We start from the raw sequence: 13,104 nt of genomic DNA on the forward strand, positions 1-13,104 counted from the left end.
CCCCCCCCGCCTGGCAGGGGGACAGACCGCTCCCCTGGATAATGTTACACACGCTCCTTCTCATGGGGCCGCAGCAGCACACAGATATATCTGTATATCTCTCAGCAGGAATGTCTAGTCATACTCAGGAACATTATACAGCACTTATACAGTGCAGAGAGTTACTCAGCATCATTATATAATGCAGCAGATTCATTCTGAGGGGCAGTTGTAGGGTATGGAAATACTCTAAATTATATAACTGCTCCATCATTTTATCTTATTTACTTTCAGAAGGCTGGGAGTACATAGAGATACTCAGCAGCATCATGCAGGGCAGCGCACACATTAGGGAGTGCATACAGATACTCGGTACCATTATGAGCACTCTTCTCGCCGCTCTTAAAGCCGCAGTCCTGTGTGTGTATAAATAAGGCGCATGCCACGGGCTGTCAGCTGCTCCTGGGCCCGGGAGGGGGTGGGGGGCATCTCTGCGGGAGAGGGGGGCCCGGGAGGGGGTGGGGGGCATCTCTGCGGGAGAGGGGGGCCCGGGAGGGGGTGGGGGGCATCTCTGCGGGAGAGGGGGGCACACCCTCCCCCTGGGGCATCTCTGGATATTCCTGTCTATGATCCAATCGCTGGACCCTGATCACACAGCCCCCTGACTGCCGGGGGGGGGGGGGATTAACACCTTCAGTGCTGGAGAAACCTGCACGTTTCCGAAGGGCTGGAACTATATTGAGATTCTCTGTATGAAGTTAGGGGGAGAACGGGACTTCCACCTCAGCTGCAAACATATGACAGGCGTGTAACACGTAATCTATACGTGACTCACACAGGAGAGCTGGATTCCAACGTCCCGTACGCAGGTGACCCCAGCCCATGTTCACAGGGCTGATAAGTAACCGGCCTTACTGGAATTGGAGGTACGGGGTCTCCCGGTGATAACACTTGGGGAGAGCTGCGGTCAGTACCCCCACCTCCCAGAGACCCCCCCCTACCACAGAGACCCCTACCCCCCTCCAAGAGAGACCCCCTACCCCCCTCCCAGAGAGACCCCCTACCCCCCTCCCAGAGAGACCCCCGACACCCTTCCAGAGAGACTACTGCTCGGCCACTCAATGTATGCGAATATCCACTCAGTGAGACCCACTATGCAATATAGTCCTTTAGTGAGTGTGACTGCCTCCCAATGAGTGAGACTGCAGAGACTGCCCTCCCAATGAGTGAGACTGCAGAGACTGCCCTCCCAATGAGTGAGACTGCAGAGACTGCCCTCCCAATGAGTGAGACTGCAGAGATTGCCCTCCCAATGAGTGAGACTGAAGAGATTGCCCTCCCAATGAGTGAGACTGCAGAGATTGCCCTCCCAATGAGTGAGACTGCAGAGATTGCCCTCCCAATGAGTGAGACTGCAGAGACTGCCCTCCCAATGAGTGAGACTCCCAGACCCTATGTGATATAGACCTTCAATGAGTGAGACTGCCTTACCTATGAGTGAGACTGCCCTTCCAATGAGTGAGACTGTCTCCCGACACTAAATGCGGTACATGTCAGGAGTGAGACATTTGTCACAGAGCCACTCACCTGGGGCACAGTTGTCCACCAGCGCGCCCAGCGCTTTGCCGTCCTTCCAGTCCCGGTGGAAGTTGGTGATGGGAAGCTGTGGGATCTTGTTCTGAATCCATCCCAGAAGCCTTTGCTTTGGGGTCTGCTTCTTTGCATCTTCCTCATCCTCATCCTCCCACATGGGCATGGAGATGGAGTAGTGTAGGATGAGGGTCCAGACCAGCCCCAGGATCAGCTTCAGGTTCCCGTCCACGATGGCTTTCGAGTCTGAAAGAGGAAGGGCAATGTAACCCCCCGCAGCTACTGAACCGCAGTGATACTGTGTGCAATGTCAGAGAGGCAGGATACCCCCCGCAGGGGCAGAACCGCGGTGATACTGTGTGCAATGTCAGAGAGGCAGGATACCCCCCGCAGGGGCAGAACCGCGGTGATACTGTGTGCAATGTCAGAGAGGCAGGATACCCCCCGCAGGGGCAGAACCGCGGTGATACTGTGTGCAATGTCAGAGAGGCAGGATACCCCCCGCAGGGGCAGAACCGCAGTGATACTGTGTGCAATGTCAGAGAGGCAGGATACCCCCCGCAGGGGCAGAACCGCGGTGATACTGTGTGCAATGTCAGAGAGCCAGGATACCCCCCGCAGGGGCAGAACCGCGGTGATACTGTGTGCAATGTCAGAGAGCCAGGATACCCCCCGCAGGGGCAGAACCGCGGTGATACTGTGTGCAATGTCAGAGAGGCAGGATACCCCCCGCAGGGGCAGAACCGCGGTGATACTGTGTGTAATGTCAGAGAGGCAGGATACCCCCCGCAGGGGCAGAACCGCAGTGATACTGTGTGTAATGTCAGAGAGGCAGGATACCCCCCGCAGGGGCAGAACCGCAGTGATACTGTGTGCAATGTCAGAGAGGAAGGATACCCCCCGCAGGGGCAGAACCGCAGTGATACTGTGTGCAATGTCAGAGAGGCAGGATACCCCCCGCAGGGGCAGAACCGCGGTGATACTGTGTGCAATGTCAGAGAGGCAGGATACCCCCCGCAGGGGCAGAACCGCAGTGATACTGTGTGCAATGTCAGAGAGGCAGGATACCCCCCGCAGGGGCAGAACCGCGGTGATACTGTGTGCAATGTCAGAGAGCCAGGATACCCCCCGCAGGGGCAGAACCGCAGTGATACTGTGTGCAATGTCAGAGAGGCAGGATACCCCCCGCAGGGGCAGAACCGCGGTGATACTGTGTGCAATGTCAGAGAGCCAGGATACCCCCCGCAGGGGCAGAACCGCGGTGATACTGTGTGCAATGTCAGAGAGGCAGGATACCCCCCGCAGGGGCAGAACCGCGGTGATACTGTGTGCAATGTCAGAGAGGCAGGATACCCCCCGCAGGGGCAGAACCGCAGTGATACTGTGTGCAATGTCAGAGAGGCATGATACCCCCCGCAGGGGCAGAACCGCAGTGATACTGTGTGCAATGTCAGAGAGGCAGGATACCCCCCGCAGGGGCAGAACCGCGGTGATACTGTGTGCAATGTCAGAGAGGCAGGATACCCCCCGCAGGGGCAGAACCGCAGTGATACTGTGTGCAATGTCAGAGAGGCATGATACCCCCCGCAGGGGCAGAACCGCAGTGATACTGTGTGCAATGTCAGAGAGGCAGGATACCCCCCGCAGGGGCAGAACCGCGGTGATACTGTGTGCAATGTCAGAGAGGCAGGATACCCCCCGCAGGGGCAGAACCGCGGTGATACTGTGTGCAATGTCAGAGAGCCAGGATACCCCCCGCAGGGGCAGAACCGCAGTGATACTGTGTGCAATGTCAGAGAGCCAGGATACCCCCCGCAGGGGCAGAACCGCAGTGATACTGTGTGCAATGTCAGAGAGGCAGGATACCCCCCGCAGGGGCAGAACCGCGGTGATACTGTGTGCAATGTCAGAGAGGCAGGATACCCCCCGCAGGGGCAGAACCGCAGTGATACTGTGTGCAATGTCAGAGAGGCAGGATACCCCCCGCAGGGGCAGAACCGCAGTGATACTGTGTGCAATGTCAGAGAGGCAGGATACCCCCCGCAGGGGCAGAACCGCAGTGATACTGTGTGCAATGTCAGAGAGGCAGGATACCCCCCGCAGGGGCAGAACCGCGGTGATACTGTGTGCAATGTCAGAGAGGCAGGATACCCCCCGCAGGGGCAGAACCGCGGTGATACTGTGTGCAATGTCAGAGAGGCAGGATACCCCCCGCAGGGGCAGAACCACGGTGATACTGTGTGCAATGTCAGAGAGGCAGGATACCCCCCGCAGGGGCAGAACCGCGGTGATACTGTGTGCAATGTCAGAGAGGCAGGATACCCCCCGCAGGGGCAGAACCGCGGTGATACTGTGTGCAATGTCAGAGAGGCATGATACCCCCCGCAGGGGCAGAACCGCAGTGATACTGTGTGCAATGTCAGAGAGGCAGGATACCCCCCGCAGGGGCAGAACCACGGTGATACTGTGTGCAATGTCAGAGAGGCAGGATACCCCCCGCAGGGGCAGAACCGCAGTGATACTGTGTGCAATGTCAGAGAGGCAGGATACCCCCCGCAGGGGCAGAACCGCAGTGATACTGTGTGCAATGTCAGAGAGGCAGGATATCCCCCGCAGGGGCAGAACCGCGGTGATACTGTGTGCAATGTCAGAGAGGCAGGATACCCCCCGCAGGGGCAGAACCGCGGTGATACTGTGTGCAATGTCAGAGAGGCAGGATACCCCCCGCAGGGGCAGAACCGCGGTGATACTGTGTGCAATGTCAGAGAGGCAGGATACCCCCCGCAGGGGCAGAACCGCGGTGATACTGTGTGCAATGTCAGAGAGGCAGGATACCCCCCGCAGGGGCAGAACCGCAGTGATACTGTGTGCAATGTCAGAGAGGAAGGATACGCAGCCACGGAGCCCGTCACAAGTAGTGGTACCACAGTATGTCTAGCATTAGGACCAGGGAACGCAGGAAGTATACCCACAAGTATACCCACAAGTATACCCACAAGTATACCCACAAGTATACCCACAAGTATGAACACCAGTATACACAGAAAATGTATCAAGGTTTTGCAATTGCACGTTAATCTTCTGCACGTTAGTATATTGTTGTGCCGACAACTTCTTACTACAACTGCTCCTACAACGGCACCCTACAGTATAACTCCTCTCCTAACTAACCCTATAACCGCCCCCTATAACTCCTCTCCTAACTAACCCTATAACCGCCCCCTATAACTCCTCTCCTAACTAACCCTATAACCGCTCCCTATAACTCCTCTCCTAACTAACCCTATAACCGCTCCCTATAACTCCTCTCCTAACTAACCCTATAACCGCCCCCTATAACTCCTCTCCTAACTAACCCTATAACCGCCCCCTATAACTCCTCTCCTAACTAACCCTATAACCGCTCCCTATAACTCCTCTCCTAACTAACCCTATAACCGCTCCCTATAACTCCTCTCCTAACTAACCCTATAACCGCTCCCTATAACTCCTCTCCTAACTAACCCTATAACCGCTCCCTATAACTCCTCTCCTAACTAACCCTATAACCGCTCCCTATAACTCCTCTCCTAACTAACCCTATAACCGCTCCCTATAACTCCTCTCCTAACTAACCCTATAACCACTCCCTATAACTCCTCTCCTAACTAACCCTATAACTGCTCCCTATAACTCCTCTCCTAACTAACCCTATAACCGCTCCCTATAACTCCTCTCCTAACTAACCCTATAACCGCTCCCTATAACTCCTCTCCTAACTAACCCTATAACTGCTCCCTATAACTACTCTCCTAACTAACCCTATAACCGCTCCCTATAACTCCTCTCCTAACTAACCCTATAACCACTCCCTATAACTCCTCTCCTAACTAACCCTATAACCGCTCCCTATAACTCCTCTCCTAACTAACCCTATAACCGCCCCCTATAACTCCTCTCCTAACTAACCCTATAACCGCTCCCTATAACTCCTCTCCTAACTAACCCTATAACCGCTCCCTATAACTCCTCTCCTAACTAACCCTATAACCGCTCCCTATAACTCCTCTCCTAACTAACCCTATAACCACTCCCTATAACTCCTCTCCTAACTAACCCTATAACCACTCCCTATAACTCCTCTCCTAACTAACCCTATAACTGCTCCCTATAACTCCTCTCCTAACTAACCCTATAACCGCTCCCTATAACTCCTCTCCTAACTAACCCTATAACCGCTCCCTATAACTCCTCTCCTAACTAACCCTATAACTGCTCCCTATAACTACTCTCCTAACTAACCCTATAACCGCTCCCTATAACTCCTCTCCTAACTAACCCTATAACCACTCCCTATAACTCCTCTCCTAACTAACCCTATAACCGCTCCCTATAACTCCTCTCCTAACTAACCCTATAACCGCCCCCTATAACTCCTCTCCTAACTAACCCTATAACCGCTCCCTATAACTCCTCTCCTAACTAACCCTATAACCGCTCCCTATAACTCCTCTCCTAACTAACCCTATAACCGCTCCCTATAACTCCTCTCCTAACTAACCCTATAACCACTCCCTATAACTCCTCTCCTAACTAACCCTATAACCGCTCCCTATAACTCCTCTCCTAACTAACCCTATAACCGCTCCCTATAACTCCTCTCCTAACTAACCCTATAACCGCTCCCTATAACTCCTCTCCTAACTAACCCTATAACCACTCCCTATAACTCCTCTCCTAACTAACCCTATAACCGCTCCCTATAACTCCTCTCCTAACTAACCCTATAACCGCTCCCTATAACTCCTCTCCTAACTAACCCTATAACCGCCCCCTATAACTCCTCTCCTAACTAACCCTATAACCGCTCCCTATAACTCCTCTCCTAACTAACCCTATAACCGCTCCCTATAACTCCTCTCCTAACTAACCCTATAACCGCTCCCTATAACTCCTCTCCTAACTAACCCTATAACCGCTCCCTATAACTCCTCTCCTAACTAACCCTATAACCGCCCCCTATAACTCCTCTCCTAACTAACCCTATAACCGCTCCCTATAACTCCTCTCCTAACTAACCCTATAACCGCTCCCTATAACTCCTCTCCTAACTAACCCTATAACCGCTCCCTATAACTCCTCTCCTAACTAACCCTATAACCGCCCCCTATAACTCCTCTCCTAACTAACCCTATAACCGCTCCCTATAACTCCTCTCCTAACTAACCCTATAACCGCTCCCTATAACTCCTCTCCTAACTAACCCTATAACCGCTCCCTATAACTCCTCTCCTAACTAACCCTATAACCGCTCCCTATAACTCCTCTCCTAACTAACCCTATAACCGCTCCCTATAACTCCTCTCCTAACTAACCCTATAACCGCTCCCTATAACTCCTCTCCTAACTAACCCTATAACCGCTCCCTATAACTCCTCTCCTAACTAACCCTATAACCACTCCCTATAACTCCTCTCCTAACTAACCCTATAACTGCTCCCTATAACTCCTCTCCTAACTAACCCTATAACCGCTCCCTATAACTCCTCTCCTAACTAACCCTATAACCGCTCCCTATAACTCCTCTCCTAACTAACCCTATAACTGCTCCCTATAACTACTCTCCTAACTAACCCTATAACCGCTCCCTATAACTCCTCTCCTAACTAACCCTATAACCACTCCCTATAACTCCTCTCCTAACTAACCCTATAACCGCTCCCTATAACTCCTCTCCTAACTAACCCTATAACCGCCCCCTATAACTCCTCTCCTAACTAACCCTATAACCGCTCCCTATAACTCCTCTCCTAACTAACCCTATAACCGCTCCCTATAACTCCTCTCCTAACTAACCCTATAACCGCTCCCTATAACTCCTCTCCTAACTAACCCTATAACCACTCCCTATAACTCCTCTCCTAACTAACCCTATAACCACTCCCTATAACTCCTCTCCTAACTAACCCTATAACTGCTCCCTATAACTCCTCTCCTAACTAACCCTATAACCGCTCCCTATAACTCCTCTCCTAACTAACCCTATAACCGCTCCCTATAACTCCTCTCCTAACTAACCCTATAACTGCTCCCTATAACTACTCTCCTAACTAACCCTATAACCGCTCCCTATAACTCCTCTCCTAACTAACCCTATAACCACTCCCTATAACTCCTCTCCTAACTAACCCTATAACCGCTCCCTATAACTCCTCTCCTAACTAACCCTATAACCGCCCCCTATAACTCCTCTCCTAACTAACCCTATAACCGCTCCCTATAACTCCTCTCCTAACTAACCCTATAACCGCTCCCTATAACTCCTCTCCTAACTAACCCTATAACCGCTCCCTATAACTCCTCTCCTAACTAACCCTATAACCACTCCCTATAACTCCTCTCCTAACTAACCCTATAACCGCTCCCTATAACTCCTCTCCTAACTAACCCTATAACCGCTCCCTATAACTCCTCTCCTAACTAACCCTATAACCGCTCCCTATAACTCCTCTCCTAACTAACCCTATAACCACTCCCTATAACTCCTCTCCTAACTAACCCTATAACCGCTCCCTATAACTCCTCTCCTAACTAACCCTATAACCGCCCCCTATAACTCCTCTCCTAACTAACCCTATAACCGCTCCCTATAACTCCTCTCCTAACTAACCCTATAACCGCTCCCTATAACTCCTCTCCTAACTAACCCTATAACCGCTCCCTATAACTCCTCTCCTAACTAACCCTATAACCGCTCCCTATAACTCCTCTCCTAACTAACCCTATAACCGCCCCCTATAACTCCTCTCCTAACTAACCCTATAACCGCTCCCTATAACTCCTCTCCTAACTAACCCTATAACCGCTCCCTATAACTCCTCTCCTAACTAACCCTATAACCGCTCCCTATAACTCCTCTCCTAACTAACCCTATAACCGCCCCCTATAACTCCTCTCCTAACTAACCCTATAACCGCTCCCTATAACTCCTCTCCTAACTAACCCTATAACCGCTCCCTATAACTCCTCTCCTAACTAACCCTATAACCGCCCCCTATAACTCCTCTCCTAACTAACCCTATAACCGCTCCCTATAACTCCACTCCTAACTAACCCTATAACCGCTCCCTATAACTCCTCTCCTAACTAACCCTATAACCGCCCCCTATAACTCCTCTCCTAACTAACCCTATAACCGCTCCCTATAACTCCTCTCCTAACTAACCCTATAACCGCTCCCTATAACTCCTCTCCTAACTAACCCTATAACCGCCCCCTATAACTCCTCTCCTAACTAACCCTATAACCGCTCCCTATAACTCCACTCCTAACTAACCCTATAACTGCTCCCTATAACTACTCTCCTAACTAACCCTATAACTGCTCCCTATAACTACTCTCCTAACTAACCCTATAACCGCTCCCTATAACTCCTCTCCTAACAAACCCTATAACCGCTCCCTATAACTCCTCTCCTAACTAACCCTATAACCGCCCCCTATAACTCCTCTCCTAACTAACCCTATAACCGCTCCCTATAACTCCACTCCTAACTAACCCTATAACCGCTCCCTATAACTCCTCTCCTAACTAACCCTATAACCGCCCCCTATAACTCCTCTCCTAACTAACCCTATAACCGCTCCCTATAACTCCACTCCTAACTAACCCTATAACCGCTCCCTATAACTCCTCTCCTAACTAATCCTATAACCGCTCCCTATAACTCCTCTCCTAACAAACCCTATAACCGCTCCCTATAACTCCTCTCCTAACTAACCCTATAACCGCTCCCTATAACTCCTCTCCTAACTAACCCTATAACCGCTCCCTATAACTCCTCTCCTAACTAACCCTATAACCGCTCCCTATAACTCCTCTCCTAACTAACCCTATAACCGCTCCCTATAACTCCTCTCCTAACTAACCCTATAACCGCTCCCTATAACTCCTCTCCTAACTAACCCTATAACCGCTCCCTATAACTCCTCTCCTAACTAACCCTATAACCGCTCCCTATAACTCCTCTCCTAACTAACCCTATAACCGCTCCCTATAACTCCTCTCCTAACTAACCCTATAACCGCTCCCTATAACTCCTCTCCTAACTAACCCTACAACGGCACCCTATAACTCCTCTCCTAACTAACCCTATAACCGCTCCCTATAACTCCTCTCCTAACTAACCCTATAACCGCTCCCTATAACTCCTCTCCTAACTAACCCTATAACCGCTCCCTATAACTCCTCTCCTAACTAACCCTATAACCGCTCCCTATAACTCCTCTCCTAACTAACCCTATAACCGCTCCCTATAACTCCTCTCCTAACTAACCCTATAACCGCTCCCTATAACTCCTCTCCTAACTAACCCTACAACGGCACCCTATAACTCCTCTCCTAACTAACCCTATAACCGCTCCCTATAACTCCTCTCCTAACTAACCCTATAACCGCTCCCTATAACTCCTCTCCTAACTAACCCTATAACCGCTCCCTATAACTCCTCTCCTAACTAACCCTATAACCGCTCCCTAACTCCTCTCCTAACTAACCCTATAACCGCTCCCTATAACTCCTCTCCTAACTAACCCTATAACCGCTCCCTATAACTCCTCTCCTAACTAACCCTATAACCGCTCCCTATAACTCCTCTCCTAACTAACCCTATAACCGCTCCCTATAACTCCTCTCCTAACTAACCCTATAACCGCTCCCTATAACTCCTCTCCTAACTAACCCTATAACCGCTCCCTATAACTCCTCTCCTAACTAACCCTATAACCGCTCCCTATAACTCCTCTCCTAACTAACCCTATAACCGCTCCCTATAACTCCTCTCCTAACTAACCCTATAACCGCTCCCTATAACTCCTCTCCTAACTAACCCTATAACCGCTCCCTATAACGCCTCTCCTAACTAACCCTATAACCGCTCCCTATAACTCCTCTCCTAACTAACCCTATAACCGCTCCCTATAACTCCTCTCCTAACTAACCCTATAACCGCTCCCTATAACTCCTCTCCTAACTAACCCTATAACCGCTCCCTATAACTCCTCTCCTAACTAACCCTATAACCGCTCCCTATAACTCCTCTCCTAACTAACCCTATAACCGCTCCCTATAACTCCTCTCCTAACTAACCCTATAACCGCTCCCTATAACTCCTCTCCTAACTAACCCTATAACCGCTCCCTATAACTCCTCTCCTAACTAACCCTATAACCACTTCCTATAACTCCTCTCCTAACTAACCCTATAACCGCTCCCTATAACTCCTCTCCTAACTAACCCTATAACCGCTCCCTATAACTCCTCTCCTAACTAACCCTATAACCGCTCCCTATAACTCCTCTCCTAACTAACCCTATAACCGCTCCCTATAACTCCTCTCCTAACTAACCCTATAACCGCTCCCTATAACTCCTCTCCTAACTAACCCTATAACCGCTCCCTATAACTCCTCTCCTAACTAACCCTATAACCGCTCCCTATAACTCCTCTCCTAACTAACCCTATAACCGCTCCCTATAACTCCTCTCCTAACTAACCCTATAACCGCTCCCTATAACTCCTCTCCTAACTAACCCTATAACCGCTCCCTATAACTCCTCTCCTAACTAACCCTATAACCGCTCCCTATAACTCCTCTCCTAACTAACCCTATAACCGCTCCCTATAACTGCTCTCCTAACTAACCCTATAACCGCTCCCTATAACTCCTCTCCTAACTAACCCTATAACCGCTCCCTATAACTCCTCTCCTAACTAACCCTATAACCGCTCCCTATAACTCCTCTTATAACTAACCCTATAACCGCTCCCTATAACTCCTCTCGTAACTAACCCTATAACCGCTCCCTATAACTCCTCTCCTAACTAACCCTATAACCGCTCCCTATAACGCCTCTCCTAACTAACCCTATAACCGCTCCCTATAACTCCTCTCCTAACTAACCCTATAACCGCTCCCTATAACTCCTCTCCTAACTAACCCTATAACCGCTCCCTATAACGCCTCTCCTAACTAACCCTATAACCGCTCCCTATAACTCCTCTCCTAACTAACCCTATAACCGCTCCCTATAACTCCTCTCCTAACTAACCCTATAACCACTCCCTATAACTCCACTCCTAACTAACCCTATAACCGCTCCCTAACTCCTCTCCTAACTAACCCTATAACCGCTCCCTATAACTCCTCTCCTAACTAACCCTATAACCGCTCCCTATAACTCCTCTCCTAACTAACCCTATAACCGCTCCCTATAACTCCTCTCCTAACTAACCCTATAACCGCTCCCTATAACTCCTCTCCTAACTAACCCTATAACCGCTCCCTATAACTCCTCTCCTAACTAACCCTATAACCGCTCCCTAACTCCTCTCCTAACTAACCCTATAACCGCTCCCTATAACTCCTCTCCTAACTAACCCTATAACCGCTCCCTATAACTCCTCTCCTAACTAACCCTATAACCGCTCCCTATAACTCCTCTCCTAACTAACCCTATAACCGCTCCCTATAACTCCTCTCCTAACTAACCCTATAACTTCTCCCTATAACTCCTCTCCTAACTAACCCTATAACTTCTCCCTATAACTCCTCTCCTAACTAACCCTATAACCGCTCCCTATAACTCCTCTCCTAACTAACCCTATAACCGCTTCCTATAACTCCTCTCCTAACTAACCCTATAACCGCTCCCTATAACTCCTCTCCTAACTAACCCTATAACCGCTCCCTATAACTCCTCTCCTAACTAACCCTATAACCACTCCCTATAACTCCTCTCCTAACTAACCCTATAACCGCTCCCTATAACTCCTCTCCTAACTAACCCTATAACCACTCCCTATAACTCCACTCCTAACTAACCCTATAACCACTCCCTAACTCCTCTCCTAACTAACCCTATAACCGCTCCCTATAACTCCTCTCCTAACTAACCCTATAACCGCTCCCTATAACTCCTCTCCTAACTAACCCTATAACCGCTCCCTATAACTCCTCTCCTAACTAACCCTATAACCACTCCCTATAACTCCACTCCTAACTAACCCTATAACCGCTCCCTAACTCCTCTCCTAACTAACCCTATAACCGCTCCCTATAACTCCTCTCCTAACTAACCCTATAACCGCTCCCTATAACTCCTCTCCTAACTAACCCTATAACCGCTCCCTATAACTCCTCTCCTAACTAACCCTATAACCGCTCCCTATAACTCCTCTCCTAACTAACCCTATAACCGCTCCCTATAACTCCTCTCCTAACTAACCCTATAACCGCTCCCTATAACTCCTCTCCTAACTAACCCTATAACCGCTCCCTAACTCCTCTCCTAACTAACCCTATAACCGCTCCCTATAACTCCTCTCCTAACTAACCCTATAACCGCTCCCTATAACTCCTCTCCTAACTAACCCTATAACCGCTCCCTATAACTCCTCTCCTAACTAACCCTATAACTTCTCCCTATAACTCCTCTCCTAACTAACCCTATAACTTCTCCCTATAACTCCTCTCCTAACTAACCCTATAACCGCTCC

General features: G+C 49.9%; 1 protein-coding gene across 1 annotated transcript in view; it reads right to left on the reverse strand.

The window, feature by feature from the left end:
* FLNC (filamin C) overlaps positions 1 to 13,104 on the reverse strand; it is a 152,623-nt gene that overhangs the window by 79,583 nt on the left and 59,936 nt on the right. Inside the window, 1 exon segment of the mRNA XM_075598896.1 lies at positions 1,567 to 1,815. Coding sequence (XP_075455011.1) covers positions 1,567 to 1,815 — 249 coding nt within the window.

The sequence above is a fragment of the Ascaphus truei genome, chromosome 5 (genome assembly GCF_040206685.1).
Source record: "Ascaphus truei isolate aAscTru1 chromosome 5, aAscTru1.hap1, whole genome shotgun sequence".
In the NCBI taxonomy this organism is placed as follows: domain Eukaryota; kingdom Metazoa; phylum Chordata; class Amphibia; order Anura; family Ascaphidae; genus Ascaphus; species Ascaphus truei.